Source organism: Xiphophorus couchianus, chromosome 18 (genome assembly GCF_001444195.1).
Source record: "Xiphophorus couchianus chromosome 18, X_couchianus-1.0, whole genome shotgun sequence".
Taxonomy (NCBI): domain Eukaryota; kingdom Metazoa; phylum Chordata; class Actinopteri; order Cyprinodontiformes; family Poeciliidae; genus Xiphophorus; species Xiphophorus couchianus.
In genome coordinates, this window is record NC_040245.1 from 6,900,481 (window position 1) to 6,918,141 (window position 17,661).

General features: G+C 37.8%; 2 protein-coding genes across 6 annotated transcripts in view; one reads left to right on the forward strand and one right to left on the reverse strand.

Annotated features, from left to right (window-relative positions):
* The first annotated feature begins 363 nt into the window (after positions 1-363).
* On the forward strand, positions 364-9,489 carry slc25a15a (solute carrier family 25 member 15a). Its single transcript, XM_028045719.1, has 14 exons — positions 364-651; positions 824-889; positions 1,381-1,639; positions 2,424-2,564; positions 2,656-2,831; positions 2,904-3,062; positions 3,572-3,690; positions 5,424-5,541; positions 6,958-7,061; positions 7,790-7,862; positions 7,973-8,055; positions 8,151-8,354; positions 8,881-9,015; positions 9,133-9,489. The coding sequence occupies exons 2-14, from the start codon at positions 835-837 to the stop codon at positions 9,322-9,324; spliced, it is 1,818 nt and encodes a 605-aa protein (XP_027901520.1). The 5' UTR covers positions 364-651; positions 824-834; the 3' UTR covers positions 9,325-9,489.
* A 1,369-nt stretch (positions 9,490-10,858) lies between these two features.
* Positions 10,859-17,661, reverse strand: part of mtus2b (microtubule associated tumor suppressor candidate 2b) — a 31,774-nt gene continuing 24,971 nt past the window's right edge. For 2 of the 5 annotated variants that reach the window (XM_027998883.1, XM_027998880.1), the window contains exons 8-15: positions 14,809-14,875; positions 14,317-14,531; positions 14,081-14,186; positions 13,931-14,004; positions 13,749-13,847; positions 13,548-13,667; positions 13,147-13,247; positions 10,859-12,601 (exon numbers count right to left, since the gene is read on the reverse strand). In XM_027998883.1, coding sequence (XP_027854684.1) covers positions 12,394-12,601; positions 13,147-13,247; positions 13,548-13,667; positions 13,749-13,847; positions 13,931-14,004; positions 14,081-14,186; positions 14,317-14,531; positions 14,809-14,875 — 990 coding nt within the window. In that variant the 3' untranslated portion in view covers positions 10,859-12,393. Of the gene's footprint in view, positions 12,602-13,146; positions 13,248-13,547; positions 13,668-13,748; positions 13,848-13,930; positions 14,005-14,080; positions 14,187-14,316; positions 14,532-14,808; positions 14,876-17,089; positions 17,242-17,661 lie in introns of those variants that run through there. The other 3 variants (XM_027998884.1, XM_027998885.1, XM_027998882.1) reach the window with 3 other exon arrangements.

Genomic DNA, 17,661 nt, shown 5'->3' on the forward strand with positions numbered 1-17,661 from the left:
GATAGATAGATAGATAGATAGATAGATAGATAGATAGATAGATAGATAGATAGATAGATAGATAGATAGATAGATAGATAGATAGATAGATAGATAGATAGATAGATAGATAGATAGAGTTAGTAACTACAAATTTCAAGGCATCCGTGGAATCTACTGACATCTTGTGGATAATATTAGGTATTACAATCTCAACTGTGTTCGAATAACCTATTCTGTCACTAGAGGGTTTAGTAGATTTTATTTCGGTCATTCTGAGTTTGAGGCTTTACGAGAATATATAAACAGAAAACATATACTAACTTTCTATTCCGAACCTTTGTAGTCATGTCTAAATTGATTCCATGTTACTTACAGAGAGCGTCTCATTTCTGTCTTCTGTCATTGATATCAGTCTCTTGACGCGCTTACGTAGGGTGTGCGCCACATCTTCAGGGCTCAAGGGAGACGGAAGTTCAGCACGGAGCACCGACGTTAGCTCGTTTCTTCGGGCTGTGTGAGAGCTCTGTTAACCTTTCCTGGAAAGTGTGGTGAACAGTTTTACCTGAGTGGTTCTTGTGGGTTACAAAAAGTAAAGTAACGCTTCGATTAACAAATAACACCGTCTTACCTGTCATACTCTAAATCCGAGTTAAGGGGACTACAGAACAGGTGAGTGTGAAATATAAAGGTATGTACTGGGTGAATTAATTAACAGAGTAATTCTCTTACTGGGTGCTTTTCTTTTTCTGCTCTAAAGTTCTTTTTCTGCTCTAGGGTTTGTGACTCTTTTTTATGAATTAAAAAAAAGATTTGACCCTCAGGTTTGTTTACGTGTACACAGGCTTCATCATCATGGCTCCACATCCTGTAATACAGGCAATCATTGACTTTTCAGCAGGAGCAGCAGGTGAGTTCATTATTTTCTTAAACCTTCATTCTGTTAATTAAAGGTATATCAGTCGAATTAGACTACATATTCATGCTTTTTAAGGACCAGTTATGCAGAGATCTACAGTTGGGTGATAGAATGCTAATTTTGGCCACTACAAGTCTGCCTTTTATGATATAGCTGCAAGAAAAAGCACTTGTTGAAAGAAACCAATAAGAGCTCTGATTTGGAGTTTTATACAAGCCACTACAAAGAGGACATCTAGGTCCCTAATCACAGTTAAAGGTCATTTTACAATATATTTACTCAGGAGAGCTGGATACAAATGTGTGCCACACACACTTTTCAGATATTTATTTGCTAAGACATGTTGTTTGTTGATCTGTAATATAGAAGTCCAATATAACACAGTTGAACTTAATTATTTCCTAGCCATATCTACATATACCTTAATGGTGAAGTAGAAAATGTTTGTTCTGCTTTGTAAAACTTAAACTGTCCTATTTTAGGTGGTACAGCCTGCGTGCTAAGCGGTCAGCCATTTGACACCATCAAGGTGAAGATGCAGACGTTTCCCAGCATGTACCGTGGCTTCATCCACTGCTTCATTTCAAGTTTCAAACAGGTGGGACTCCGTGGTCTCTACAAAGGCACCACACCAGCCCTCCTGGCCAACATCAGTGAGAATGCGGTGCTCTTCTTGAGTTATGGCCTGTGCCAGGACACTGTCCGTCTTTTGTTAAGGATGGATAACGGAGCAGAGCTCAGGTTTGATACTGATGAGGATTTCTGTTTCTTTTATTGCAACTAAAAGTTTCACTGTGGACAAATATATTTGCTCATCTGTTTCCCAACCCTGTTCTTCAATGAACACTGATCTGCATGTTTTAGCATGCAACATACCACATTCAGATGATAGCAATTCAGTAAAACCCCTTTAGTCAACCATCAATTGAAATCATGTGTGCTGAAGCAGGGGAATGCCTAAAACATGCAGGGCAGCGTGCCTTGAGGACCAGGGTTGAAAAACACTGTTAGGCCACCACATTAATGTTTTGTAAAGTTTTAAAATCTGTACAATTTGCAGATCTCTTTGAAGAAGTGCTAGTAACAGGATCTTATGGCTTAATGAGCTCCCGCAATTTTTCCAACTTGTAGCAAGCAATATTGATATTTAAGAAACATTTATTTGTTAAGATATTAGGTGCACAATATTTCTGATAATTTTGACTAGAAGACTAGTTCTGCTGTGGGGTGTACTGTAGAACCTCTGGAGAAAAGATTCTTCATGAAATCTAGAACATTCTTAACCCTGTACAGTTTTTGAATAAACTTTGATAATATGAGTTAGAAAAACCTCTTAATTTTTCTTTGGCATTAATAAAGTATTTTTGGACTAATTACTAAAAGAACACTTAACTAAAGTTGATTCTTGTTACCTAACACACATGTAACAATATAAGCATATTAAATCTTGATTATTCTGTGCAAATTTGTGTCTGAGGACTGCCACTCATCTTTATACATTGAAACATTTTCTGTTTGTGTTCAGTGATGTCCAAAAAGCTTCTGCAGGGTCTTTAGCTTCCATCTTCTCCTCCATGGCCATTTGCCCCACAGAGCTGGTGAAATGTCGCCTACAGGCCATGCATGAAATGGAGGAGACTGGAAAAGTTGCAAAAGGACAGCGAAGGTCCGTTTCATCAGAGATGTTGGAATAAACAAAGCATTTTCAGTTTTGGCTGATTTCACCTTTCCTTTCTGTATTTGTTTTGGGACATTAGCACCGTCTGGTCTGTGGTTAAGACTGTGCTGCGGACAAATGGTCCTTTGGGTTTCTACCAGGGACTCACCTCAACCATTGTCAGGGAAATACCAGGTTACTTCTGCTTCTTTGGTGCCTACGAAGTATGTCGGAGTACATTTGCACACCATATGGGGACAGACAAAGACAGTATAGGTAGGTTCATTTAATTTTAGTTTTGATATCTGTGCTTAAAGCTACTCTGCAAACTGACATCTTTGTTTGCAGGCATTCTTCCACTTATGTTCAGCGGTGGATTTGGAGGGGCTTGTCTTTGGCTAGTGGTCTATCCAATCGATTGTGTGAAGTCTAGGATTCAAGTCTACTCTTTAGCTGGGAGGCAAGAGGGTTTCATGAAGACCTTCATGGGTATTATACGCACTGAGGGTAAGCTTTGACGATGCAATGTTTGCCTACTTTGACAGCAAATGCAGTTAGCAGTTGTAGAATACTGGGCATGGCTGATAGCTAGCACAGCAATCCCCAATAGAGACAACATCACACGTTTCTCTTGCTGGAGTTATGGAGATAATATATGACAAACACATTCAGTTGTTGCAGTCTAAAATATCAAGATCTAAAATTAAGCCCTAAAGCACTGAGAACCACAAATATTTAACATTGTTAATCATTTTTGCATTTATATACAGCTTTGCTAATATAGCAGATGTTTGAAAATATATTGAAAAATGTCACACATATTCATGTGCAGAATGTCATAAATGCATGTTATCCTAAACAGTAACATAAAACTGTATGCGGCAAAGCTAACTTACAAGTTAAATGAGTGATGAAACTCAAAAACTTCCTGGAGTTGTGAGGATACTGTCTCACTGTAAGAGTATTGTACAGGTTTTGCATTTTATAGCCACTGTTTGACTGTTTCTGCCTTACAGGTTTCACGGCTCTGTACTCTGGTTTGACTCCTACCATGATACGCACCTTCCCTGCCAACGGAGCACTCTTCCTAGCTTATGAGTTCAGCCGTAAATTTATGATGGACACAGTGGGGGCCTGATAGGGATGATACAAAATGTTTGGTCAAAATCATTTTAAATAAAGTTTTAATACAAATATTCATGTCATGGCTTCATATTTTTTACTTGGTATGAACATGTAAAAAAAATTCATCTAATCAATGGATAATTAGAACAAGTGCAATAATTGTTTAACTGTAGCGAAACTGAAGGATCAAAGTGACTGAACAGTTCAATTCTTCAGTTTTCATAAAATGTCAAAACTCTAAAAACGTAAATTCCTCTAATGGAATATTTGCATAGACCTGCTTTTACTTGCAAACTACTGTATGTAAACAGAATAGAATAGAATAGAATAGAAGTACTTTCTTCATCCCAGCAGGGAAATTAGTTCTAATGGAAAATAGGAATGCTCTTGTAGCAGGGAAAATATCTTGCATTGTGCATATCCTAAAATTGATGTTTTTTGTTTAAAAATACATCTTTATGTAGCCTTCTCAAGTTACATTTGGAAAAATCTTGGAAGAAGGCAGCCTTTTGGTTAACTAATCAAGTGTTAGCGGCTCATCAAAACCTGGAGTTCTGTCATTTAGCTGGTCTTTAACACAATGTCAATAAGATAAACATCATTGGTGATCTTGCCATAATGTCATATCTATAGTATTCGAAGTCCATTCTACATTAAGAAGGATTTTTCTAAAGTTGAAAATCATTTATCATTCATTCCAGGAGTAGACATCACAAAGTTTGATGTGCAGTGCTCAAAGAAATTTCAAAAGACACTCAAACTCTGTCTCAGACTCCACAAGCCTCAGCCATGTCGAAGGTCATAACAGTAAAATGCTAAAAAAAATAAAGAAATAAACTGACTAGTGTGGCTTGTTTAGCAGCCACACTGGATAAAACCATGTCCATCTTCTTGACTGCTTTTAGATATGGATGACACCAAAGTGGAGATGTATGCCCGATAATGCACGTTACAAAGTTTAGAGACAATAAAAGCGAATACAGGTTACTGGCAAAAAAAACTTAATGTTGATTTGGACTTGTTTTGCAACCATAGGTCATCGGCATCTTGAAGACTTTGAATTGACTATGTATTTTATTCTAAATTAAAATAATGTCAAGTCTTTATTGTTTAATGAAATATTACTGTTTGGGGAGTGAAAGGGTTATACATTTTAAGGCAAAATATAATAATTTGAGAACCTTGCTTATGTATTAAAGTGAATCAGTGAATTTATTCTAGTCTAACAGAAATATTTCTCGTCAGTCCAAGATAACTAAGTGACATGCTTAGAGTCAACAGGTTTTATTGAATTTCCCATTCAAGCCTTCTTACTTTCTCTGTGAACAATATGAATGTGGTTATCACACCCCTATTGTTGTGAAAAGGCCGTATTTCCTTTTTGCAGTCGATGAAAAAGACATTAGCGAGAAAGTAATAAACTTCTGTAAGTCATTTCTGTGGAAGGACTTAATTTTTTTCTCGTTAAAGTGAAACGAGAGAATGGTCACGCTGTCTCACCACATAAAGCCTCATGTTTCAGGACGTGATTATTTATTTATCATCTGCAGTCAACAAGTGACTGACTCCTGCAAGGGCAAGAAGATAATAGGATACCAAGAGGACTGAATTTGGAGTTCTCAACTGCGGAAAACATGCAAAGGCTGGATGCACTGTGGCTCAGGTTACCACAGCAATAGACTTGTACAAGGCAGGATGAGAGAAATGGATAGACCACACCCCACAGACAGAGGAGGGAAGTAAACAAGTGTGCCGCTGCAGCTCCAAGTGTCAGACTTCTCTCCAATGATCTCAACAACATCCAGCACAGTGGAGATGGTTACTCCACGCAAACTTCAGATCAGTGAAGAAAATGTTGAAGGTAAGTACTTTTTTAAGATCTTCCCATAACCATTATGGATACATGTTGTAGGTTTGAAATGTTCGTTAGCTTCAAATGAGGGGGATACAATGAATTATTGTTCTGAGGCAAATGTCTGCTTTTATCTGTTTATTGTATTACATTTTCTAAAGTAAGTATTTTTTTACATTGTAATATATGTTATTATTAAATTAATAAATATACGTTTTGATGGCTAGTGTTCTAGATCACCATTCATTGGCTGCTATTTTCTCACTAGCTCTACCCTCACTGACTGAATTGCTTTATTTCTTTCCATCCATAATCCAAATTCACATTCTGTGTTGAAAATTTAGCTTGGATAAATATGTACATTTTTCCAGTTATGATTGCACAGAAATGTTAAATGAAGCTATGAAAGTACAATTGTATACAGCACCTCTTATTCTAAATTAATAAGAGATGGGACAGTAAGGAATTTTCCTCTTACGTAAAATCTGGCCTTGATCATGTTGGCCAGCAAAGAGGTGGAGGTTTTAATCACTATCAGCCACTCTTTTGTCTCCCCTCCACAAAGTACTGTGTTTGAGAGAATAAAAATCACTAAACACTAAAAATTACTAAAATTAGTTAAACAAAAGCAATCAAAACCGTTTATAGCCTAGTTTGACTTAAACTGTCAGATTTTGTTTTCAGCCTAATAAAAAAGTATTGCTGCCGTTTACAGATTTAATCAGGTTTTGCTTTTTTGTACCATCTAAATCCTTTAGACTTTTGAACAAATTTTAATATCATACAAAGATAACCCACTTAAATACAAAAATCTAATTTCAATCATGATTTTATTTATCATAAAATCATAAATGGTATCCAAACCAACCTGATCCTATATGAAAAACGTGTTTCCTTTCTTTCAACTGAAAAATTAACTACAAAACCGGGTCAATTTGGTCAATTAAACTAGTCAGACCCAGCCCTAATTAGCACATTACCTGTAAAAGCAAGAAAGCATTTGGCTAGAACCTGCATGGCAACATGAAGTAGGCTTCAAGATATCAAAAAGCAACAGCTTAAGAAATTCAAAAGAGATGAGAAACAAATCCTCCTTGTTGGTGTTACTAGAAAAGATGACAGTAATTTACAATGATATATCAGTTGGTTTGCAAAACATGTCTTGATTGAGACAACCTTTAGGTCTTCATAGTTTCCCTTTGAGATTAATTACATCATTAGTTACAAATGAGATGTGTGAATTTACTGCAGCCCTTACGTGACAGCGAGGATGTTCTGTGTTCTCCCACTGGATTGTATTACTTTCTAATCTGCCATCAACAATCGTACTACAAGAGATGTGTGTTTTCATGGCTTATTGAACAGAATCTAACTTTAACTAAGCAGACACTTCCCATTGTACTTTGAACTTCTCTCTCTCCACAGATAAAAATGCAAGGAGGTTGGAATGTTTTGGTTGGCTGCTGGTAATTATATCCCTCCTGTTTATAACGCTAACCTTCCCAGTCACGTTGTTTATGTGTGTCAAGGTAAGAAAATGTTCTTATTTGTTGCTGATCAGGCTGCATGCAACAGACCAAAACAGTAGAGGGTTTCATTGTGAACTGGAAGGAAAATAATACATACATGTCTTCCATTTTACTTTTACAAAAAATAAAAACCTTAGTGTGGCATGCATTTGTTTTTAGTACCCTTTACTCGGATACCCCTAAATGAAATCTGGTGCAACCAGATAATCCTGTTTTCTCTGAGGATTTTTAGATCAATTCAGTGAACAAAATGTATAAGGAAGAGCAAACAGGGCAAACTGTTGTTGAGAAGTGTAGAGCAGGATTAGGTCATAGAACAACACCCAAAATCCTAAACTGACAAGTCAAACAATGAGAGCATTTACCAGAGAAGAAGCCATGAGGGCCATCGCTAGAGGAAATGTGGGGATTAACAACTCAGGTTCATGAAAAAATCCAGCTTTTACAAAACAGTGGAAAAACGAAAACAATTGCTGAAAGATGAAGACGAAGAATTTTAGCCTAAATAATAAATAAAAAAAACATACATTATCCACAGAGAAAATGTTGTGGCAGCATTAATGAAAGATGGATGGAGCTAAATATAGTATAAAATGCATACTTTTTATTGTAATCTGACAAAATTGTGAAAAAAGTCTAAGGAATATGAATGCTTTTACATTCAAGAAGTAAAAACTTTTCCCAGAATAATTTTGCTCTCTACACTGTTTGCTGTCATTGGTGTCCAGATAGTAAAGGAGTATGAGCGAGCGGTCATTTTCAGACTTGGGCGAATCGTCGATCGGAAACCTAAAGGACCAGGTTTGTAGTTTTACATGACGGATTATACACACCAGATCATTCCAGAAACTGATTTTCAGAAAAAAAGTTGAACTTGAAACTGATGCAGTTTGATGTTTCTCTCTTTCTAGGCCTATTTTTTGTTTTGCCCTGCACTGATAACTTTGTGAAAGTTGATCTAAGGACTGTGTCTTTTGATATCCCTCCACAAGAGGTCTGTTTTCTTTTTGTACATAAAATGTAAAGCCACAATGTGTTTCAAATAAACCTTCCAGTGTACTGTTCATTTGTATCTGTATTCTTTCACAGATCCTGACCAAAGACTCGGTCACTGTGTCCGTGGATGGAGTTGTCTACTTCCGCATTCACTGTCCCATCTCAGCTGTGGCCAATGTGTCCAATGCACACACATCCACACGGCTGCTTGCGCAAACCACTCTGAGGAATGTACTTGGCACCAAAAACCTTTCAGAACTACTGTCTGACAGAGAAGGAATTTCAGTGAGCATGCAGGTTAGATAAAAGACAAGAGACAAATGGTCAATTGTACTGAAATGAAATACAATCCCATGGAAACATAGTGATTGTCTCAACAACGACAAATTATAATATATTAAGATTTGCTATGACTGACCAACAGAAAATGATAATTGTGAGGAGTAAGAAAAATGATATAGAGCAGGTTTTTCAAAATTTTGTACAAATCTAAATTCATTTTTCATGTTTGCTGTAATCTCAACATAGCTTGTGGCAAACTGCAAAGGGGAGTTTTTTTCTTTACACCATTTATTTTTTTATTTGTAAAAACTGAATCATTTTCCTTCCACTTCACAACTATTCACTGCTTTGAGTTTGTCTACCACTAAAGTCCCAGTAGAGGGAAATATTTTATAGTTGCATGTGAAATGTATTGAATGCTAAAATTTCCGAGTATTTATGTAGGTAATAGCAGCCTTAAAAATATCTTTACTCAAAATATTTTGAATAATTTAATCTGAGTTTCTGAAATGAAGCTGAAGGAGTGTTTGTTTTCATACAGGAGGCCCTGGATGAAGCCACCGACTCATGGGGGATCAAGGTGGAGCGTGTGGAGATCAAGGATGTGAAGCTGCCTCAGCAGCTGCAGAGAGCCATGGCTGCAGAGGCGGAGGCCAGTCGGGAGGCCAGGGCTAAAGTGAGAGCAGTAGTGGAAGATTTACTTTCCATATCACACTCTACATCACTAAAAATAAAAATAAAAAAAATTGTAGGAAATGCTTGCAAGGCTGATTATTGTTTGTGTCTGTTTCAGATCATTGCTGCAGAAGGTGAGATGAATGCTTCCCGGGCTCTGAAAGAAGCAGCTCTAGTCATCAATGAAGCCCCGTCTGCTCTCCAGCTGCGATACCTGCAGACTCTCAATTCCATCGCCGCGGAGAAGAACTCCACCATCATCTTCCCTCTGCCCATAGACATGATGCAGAGTTTCATGCAGAAAAAGTGATGAACCATGTAGTCTGCACAATAATTTTCGTCCCAAAGTAAGTTCGCATGTTTCAAACAGGGAGGAAATAAGAGCTACTCGTTAATGCAAATACAAACCAAACACTGTTTTTGTGTACTTATTATGCTTATTGTGATTTAATAATTAAATACAAAGTGCAACATACACAGCCATAGCCTCTCATTATTAACCTCAGCTAAGTTACAGTTTCAGTAGAGGAGAGCGAATGAAGTAGGCAAGAAACAAAAACAATTCACAATAAACTTATAAAGACATGCTTTCATGGAAACTTCTCTGGAGTATCTGATTACAATCATTTTTAACAACAATCCACAGAAGTAACAACATCGACGTGATGCAGCGACCTCTCTCTGATATTGCATGAAAACTGTACACAAAAGCTTTTACTCTTATTCATTCATTAAATGTGTACAAGACGGTGTCCACAGGACACAGAGGCAATCAGTGCAATCGGAGTACCTGATGTAGAAAAAGGCAACTTCCACTGTCGGAATACAGCAAATCCTCTTCCCAATAAACGTAATTATCTTATCTACCAATAAACGCAGCCACAGCCAAATACCTGCTTTAAACATGTTTACACACTTTACGATACATGAAATGTATAAATGAAATACTGTAATGCTTAAAGCTGCAGTAGGGAGCTATAATAATCAATTTGTTTTTTGCATAACAGATAGACAGATAATCTGGGAAACAATTGAGCTCCTCCGTTTTCTCACTGTTGTCCTGCAGCCATCTGCAGTAATACACCGCTTCCAGTCAGAAACAACCAATCAGTGCCAGGACGAGGGTCTTAATTCTGTCAATAAGGCTCGTGTATGCACTGCTCAATGGGAAAGAACTTACTGTTACAGAAAAAACGTTCATCTGTTGTCATCAGTGGCCATGCTAACTAGCCTTAGCTTTCATGGCAGGCTCCAGTGTGATAAACTAGCTGAGAGCAAGGGGAGTGTGTGAGCTGCATGTACACAAGGGTGATTGACAGTGGTAAGACCCTCCTCCTGGTTCTGATTGGTTGTTTCTGACTGAGCGGAGTATTTCTGCAGATGGCAGTAGGACCGCAGGGAGAAGGCAGAGGAGCTCAATTTTTCACAGATTGCCTGTCTCATGTTTTAATAAACATGTAAAAAGCATATTGTTTCCAAAAGTTACTCACTGCAACTTTAAGTAGTGATTTTTTTCTAAGACCTTTTTGAAACATTTCTACCTACTTCTAACATCTAAATGCCTGTGTAAGAGAAATGTTTACCGAGACAGACTTCTGACGGCTGGTTGCCAAATGTAAACATAAGCGAATAAAATAAATGAAATTTAAATAAAATAAAAACCATGGCAGTTGTTTCCCTTTGATGACTTATGCATTTTCTCAAATCCTGAGCTTAATCAAAACAATGAAAAATGAGGTAAGATTGCATCAGACTTTCATTTCTTGCTTCTAAGTGACTCAGGAAATGTTGCAAAACAGGAACACTGCAGATATGGTGGAGAGACTTTATAATTGGTTTAGCCGTTCAAACTGTACATATGGAAATATGAAGACCACTGAACAGAGCGCAGAAAAGATAAAGCAAACTGTTACTGCTGCAAAAGGATTCATGCCCCTTAAGCTTTTCAACAATTTGTCAAGTTGCAACCACAAACTTAAATGTTTTTTATTAGGACTTTATATAAGAAACCAATGTAAAGTTGTGCATAATTGTAAAATGAAAGGAAATTGGTAGTTCGCAAATAAAAAAAAGACTTCTGAAGTTACTAATGGTATGTATATGTGGTTTAATCTCATCTAAATACAGGCAATTGGGTATTAACGTTAAATTTTCTTGAGATCTCAAGAAGTTTTATCGTGGTTAAATAAAGGTTGAATAAAGACCTTTATTTCCACTGTGGAAACACAGTGGTAGCAGCATCAAGCTTATCGGAGTTGATGTGAAAATGAATGGCGCTAAATTAAAGACGAGCCTGCCGGAATATGAAAAGGTTCCAGCAGGGCAGTAACCCTAAACACATCGCCAGATTTACATTGGAATGGTTTAGATGAAAGAATAATCATATGTTGGAATCTTACATGCATGCTCTTTTAGCTTACATATGTATGGCATACTTTTCAGCTTTCAGCTCATGAAATCCAAATAAAAACATTCAAGTTTGTGTTTGAAACATCCCAAAATGTAAAAAAAAAACTCAAGGGGCTTCGTCTGAAGCATGAATGTTCTGCATTGAGTTCCAAGCATGTAACTGATGCAGTGTGTTATAGTTTAAGAACTTCATCTTTGGTGGTTTTATTTTGTGTGAGTTGACTACCTTTTCTTTAATTCTACTGAGGGTGAGGGTTCTTTCTTCTCCAAAATATGTTGAAGTGCTTCTTTTTAATTCTTATCATCATACATACATGAAATAATCTGAAAATCTGTTCTAATCGGAAGACAACCCATGCTGCAAAGATAGTCATACATCTACAGAGTCTACACACGTAATAACTCATAATATACATACACTGTATTGGCAGTAAAGTGGAGTTATGAATGGTTTGGGGTTAGATGGCTTGGTATAAATCATACACTCATGATAAATGAAATGTTTCTACATGAAAATGTTAAGAACTGAAGTTGGCTTTTTCTGATAATACTGCCAACCCCCAGGTGGACCTTGCTGGTGGGAGGGAATGGATGACTGAAGGCGCTTCATGTTTTTTGAGTTTACTATGTCTTATTTATCCATCATCCTGAGAGCTGGAGGAGAAGATGAAAATGTAAATGGAGGCGATAATATGTAAATGAGGCACTGCGATGCTCTCTGAACTTTCACCTGCTGGAGAAACATGCTAAGGTTTTACTCTTCGTGTAATCATCCGTACAATTCATGAGGTCAAAGAAAAGAAAAAAAAATGTTTTGGAAATGCATCAAATGAGAGGAGATTCTCCCCAAACAAACAGAACATATCACTGTCTCTTTGTCCACCGATTGTATAATATTCCTTTAAAACAGAGGAACATTTTTTCAGAGTTAAACAAAACACTGATAAAATAAGATGTTTGGTACAAACAGTCACTGGTGGTAGGAGTGGGGGCGGGCAGGGGAGCCCGGTCCAGAGGCTGGGTGGTGGATGGGGGAGGAGCTGGGGGTCATGTGTGGACTCAGCTCGCCTGTCTGCAGACGCCACAGCAGCTCCTCATTGGTGCGGCTCAGACGCTTCTTCTCTTTGCTCTCCATCTCCACGTGCACCTGCAGATTGGCGTTTTCTTCAGAGAGTTGTCTGAAGTAGAAAAGGGACAAAAGGACATAAGAAAAATTGTAAGTCATTTTGGTAGTTACAGTGTTCGTGCCCCTTAAACCTTTAACATTGTTGTGATGCTACAACCACAAACGTGTGTTTTATTGAGATTTTATGTGACATCCATTACTGAAGTGACAGTAAAATGTCTATAAAATGCAGCATGCATCTCTATTCACACTCATTTATTTTGATATTTTTTAAGATAATCTCTGGAGGAGCTGCAGAGATTCTCAGCACTGATGGGAGAAAAAAAGAGACAAAAATAAAGTCTCATTTAGTCAGTGTCAACCCAAATGAAATAAACTTTTGCAATGCACTGTGAGTGTTGAACTCAACTTATATTTATATTCATATTTTATACTGTATTTTATTTTATTCTGGAGTAACCTCACAACATTGGAAGCTCAAAACACTGTCCTGAGCCGTATGCAACGAAATTTCGTTCTGTATACACCCTGTGCATGCAAAATGACAATAAAGTCAGTCTAAGTCTAAGTCAACCTTAAATGCACATACAAACAGACCTGGACACAGCTTGATTCTTGTCTATCTGCTCTCTCAGGTCTTCGTTCTGCTGCTGCAACACTTGCAGTCTCTCCTCCAGGTGCACATTCTTTTCAGCCTGCTCAAAAACACAGGAGAAAACAGTGCAAAACATTAAAGTCTTTAAATAAGTTAAAGCATTAGAATCCATTGAATGATATAGATGGTAATGCCATTTGATTTTACAGTCAAAAAGGTAACGAACGTAATAATCATTTAATTTAGACCATTACTATTTGACTGTTCTTGCAAGGATAGCAATTTAATCAAATTCAAATATATCTTTATGTTTAATTTAATATTACAAAAAAAATAGGAATAAGACACTCAAAAGTCATAGCTGTTACTTTACAAAATATCCGGAATAAAAGTTGAAGCATACTATTTTCTCCAGTTCAGAAATCTTCAGCTCCTGTTGATGAATTTGTTGATTCTTCATCTCCAGAACTTCTTTAAGGCTCTTCAGGTCCTCATCAATATGCTTATATGGAGCCAAAGCATCCTGAAAGAGAAGCGCTGTTTGTTCTGCAGGTATTTTCAGAGCTGTCAGTGTGTTATAGTGTTCTGGATCATGAAAACTTACAACTATCTGCTCATCTGTGCTCTTACGAAGAGCTTCTTCAAAGCGTTTTGCTCGATCTCTCAGGCTGCGGTTCTGAAACGTAAGTGTGTCCACCTGATCCTGAAAATCAAACGCACACAAATCTGCTAGGGATTTACTTTTTTCTGGTGGTAAATTTTACCTTAAAATGAAAAAACACATACCTGGAGTGAAAGTCTGATTTTCTCAAACTCTTCCTCTAGAGACTTTTTCTGTTGTTCATGAGCCATTTTCAGATCTTTTAAAAGACATAACATATTATCGTCTCAAACTGAAGAATATGCACAGGAGAAGTTTTTAAAAGTGCTTCTTACTCTTTACTGTCCTTGCATGCTCCTCCTGCAAAGTGTCCAAAGTGTCATTGTGGGCTGTCTCCATCTCTGTCAAGGATGCCTCATGATTCTCTGTCATCTCCTCAAGCTACAACGAAAATGTTGAAACATTTTTCAGTTTTGTTTTCAACAAAAAGTTCTTCATTTTCAGTTTGCATGCCAAATCATTAAAATCCTGAGCAAGTGAAGACATTAGAGTCTGTTTCTGCATGCTGCACCTGCTCCTGGTGTCTGAACTGTAGCTCCTCCAGCTCAGCTTGCTGATGGGCCTGCAGGCTCTCGGTCTCCTCTGTGTGCCGAGCCTTCAGCCTCTCCTCCAGCGCTCCCAGCTCGCTCCGCTGCTGAGCCCGCAGCCCCTGCAGCTCAGCCTCAAAACGGTGCTCCTGATCCTCCTTCTCCTGCTGCAGCTGCTCCCAGTGCGCGACACTAACAGCTGGAAAACATACAGAGGCGAAACTAGATTCAAATGTTGGTAATCAGCTACTCATCAAATGTTCAAAATAATAGATTTAGTACTATGCCTCATCTCATAAATAGTGGATTTTAAATAAACCATTCTGGTTAGCATGTTTATTTAACCCAGTTTGTGCAGTTGTGTAATTGAAAAGTGTTTAACTCTTATAAATTCAGGTTTCCACCTCTTCTTTTCTCTGAAGAGGTCATCTATCACGTACATGTTGGGAGTCCGGCTCCCTGAGGTTTCCACTTACCCACTTCATCCCTGATTCTGCCGAGCTCCAGGGACAGCTCCCTCTCTTTCACAATGGCGCTCTCATTCTGGAATGAAACAGAACATGACACATTTAGGGAGACAAACTGATGTATTTAATAGGCAAACTGCAAAATGAAAGAATTTTATTTCCATCATGTTCAGCACAATAGATAATGGTCAAGACATTGGCAGGAAGATAAGCTTGGATCCTCAGGGGGCTCTGCCTGTCACGGTTTTAACTATTTTAAACTTAAATTTATTGAGAGATTAATAGGAAAATGTGACGTTAAAAGTTAATGTTCCGGATCTAACAAGAACAACAGATTTGGGAAAAAAAGAAAAAGATGATTAACACCTGATTTACTTCAAATTATTGCTAAAAATATCTTGTAATTGGTAGCAGAGATATATTTCATCGGTGCTATTATACTGATGCGCCTCCTGTCAGTAATAACATAGAGATAATCAGATAATGTAATTATCTGATGATGAACAAAGTTCCAGTAATAAATTTCTATCTCAACCCATCTTTACAAATATAGCAAATGTCTTAAAAATTTCAAGCTATCTACAACTGTAAGCATTTTCTTGCGTTAAGCTTTTTTCAACTAGCTAAACAGACCCGAGATGCATTGCGCCAATATGGGGCAATTAGTAGGTTTTTGTAGAGGTTAACATCTTGCAACATATTTGTACGGCACACACCTGTAGGTGTTGAATGGCCCAAATTATGAATGAACCAATAAGGTTTTTTAAGAGAGAGAGAGAGATAAAAGACAGCAACAAGATATCTGATCATAATTAATGTCTGCAGAAAAATCTCTAATCCAAAAATAACTCAACAATCCTGAAGAGAGAAAGACTCAGAGGGGAACAAAGTGGAGCTTCTGAAAAATGTATGAAACAGTCAACAGTATGTCCCAGTAGAAATTATGTCACCATCTAAGAGGTTTTCTATGCAGCAGAAAATCATCACTAAGAGACTGGAATGATCTCAAGAGGGATGAAACATGTTCAGCATCATTTTATACACAGAAGCTCCACCCGTCCTCCAGGTTTCTGCTTATCAGTTCTCTGTGCTTTTTTTTTTCCTTTTTAATTTCCTGCCCGGCAAAGTAACTTAATCTAATTTAGAAATGCAACTATTGAGTATTTATGTATGTAATAAAATTGTTGATTCAGACTTTTCATGATTATTTTGTTTTGTAGTATCAAAAGAAATCTAGAGTAAAGGGCGGTAACAAGCTATTCCTTATAGAATACCAATACATTTTTATGTAATGTTTCAGGGGGGAATAAAGTGACATTTATTAATAGATACATTTTTACATATGTCTGACTAAATACCCTTAGTTTAGTGCTACACAGAGTAAAAAATAGAATAAGTTTCTGAAAAACTCTAAATAGAGTTAACTAACTTGAAGCAGTCATTTATTCCAGCCTAAGTGCAGCTTTAGTTTCAGTGGTGTAGCTGCTTATTTGGTGGGAGTTTTTGTCTTGTAACAATTTAAAGGCCAGGAAGAACATGAGAGGCTGCAAGAAATCCTCCTTGTTAAAGATGAAACTTTCATCCAGAAGTCATTTAAAAACTGCTGTGCTTTGCAACAGTAATTATATTCCTTGGACTTTTGCATTATTTTTCACAGTATAGCAACAGTTAATTTGGGTTTTCAGGATTTTGTGTTTGACTAAAACAATGTAATGCAGAATTACTAAATTGAAGGAAAATGATACATGGTTTTCAGAACCTATTGCAAATAAATATCTGAAAAATGTCGAGTAGATTTGTATCCGGCTGTTTTGATAATAATTCCCCTAAACAATATGCAATCAATTGTGTGGGAAGTTGGATGAAGTTTCACATTTTGACAGAAAAGCAAGTTTACAATGGAGGAGTTTAGATCAAAGCCTATTCACATGTTAGGAGGAGAGGAGAGACATTGACACAGCACACAGGAATCTGATCGATAAATGCACACACACACACGCACACACACCCCAACACTGAAATTATTATATCAGAATGAAGCACAGCTGCAAAATTATTCCATGCCGTCTTCCTGGAAACTCAGGCAGCTTTGACTCAGCACAATCATTCCTAGCTCTTTGCTCTCTGCCGGCTCTGTCGCTAGGAAACAAGTGAACATAATGATCATATAGACACACGCATTCAGACTCCTACAGCACCAAACACACATGAGCAAAGCTACAAATGCATCAAGGAATCCTCGGTGCCGGACAAAAACAAGCTTACTGCCTGCAGTAGACACTGTCTTTACCGTTTGGTCCAGACAGCAGAGAGGGAGAAAATGAAGCCTGCAGCAGCAATGGCCCATATTAGGCTAGCAAACGGCAGCATCCCTTAGCCTGATGGGGAGGCAGCAGGGACAGATGGGAAGTGAAAAGAAAGATGCAGAAAGAATGTCAAAGCAGAGGGGAGGGATGAGGCAGGCGGAGGAGAGGGAGAGAAGAGAGGAGAGAAGAGAACGACCAAAAGCTCACCTCGCTGCTTGGTTTGCGAGCATCATTTCTCTCTACTGGAACAAAGAGAGCCAGACCCAGCCCAGCTCTGACTGTCCTCCTCTCAACCCCCCACCAACACGCCCCATACCACAGTCATAAGCATGACAGAGAGCAACACACCCAGACACACGCACACAGCATCTTTGAATCTCTGAAGGCAGACGAAGAAACAGGGGAGTGACCTGATCAATAAATGCATAGATTCTCAGATTAGCGGGAAATATTGGCTTATTATTATTCTTTTTTCTCCTACAGAAGCTGCAGAATTACACAACAGCATACATCTGACAAAAACTGCCTAAATAGTTCAGCCCAAGCACAGTTTAAA

What these genes read in the sequence shown, in the direction of transcription:
- slc25a15a (XM_028045719.1), top strand. Translation starts at nt 835, where the DNA reads ATGGCTCCACATCCTGTAATACAGGCAATCATTGACTTTTCAGCAGGA. An exon ending in TGATGGACACAGTGGGGGCC is followed by an intron (nt 3,691 to 5,423) that starts TGATAGGGATGA and finishes GGAGGGAAGTAA; the next exon opens with ACAAGTGTGCCGCTGCAGCT. An exon ending in GAATTTCAGTGAGCATGCAG is followed by an intron (nt 8,355 to 8,880) that starts GTTAGATAAAAG and finishes GTTTTCATACAG; the next exon opens with GAGGCCCTGGATGAAGCCAC.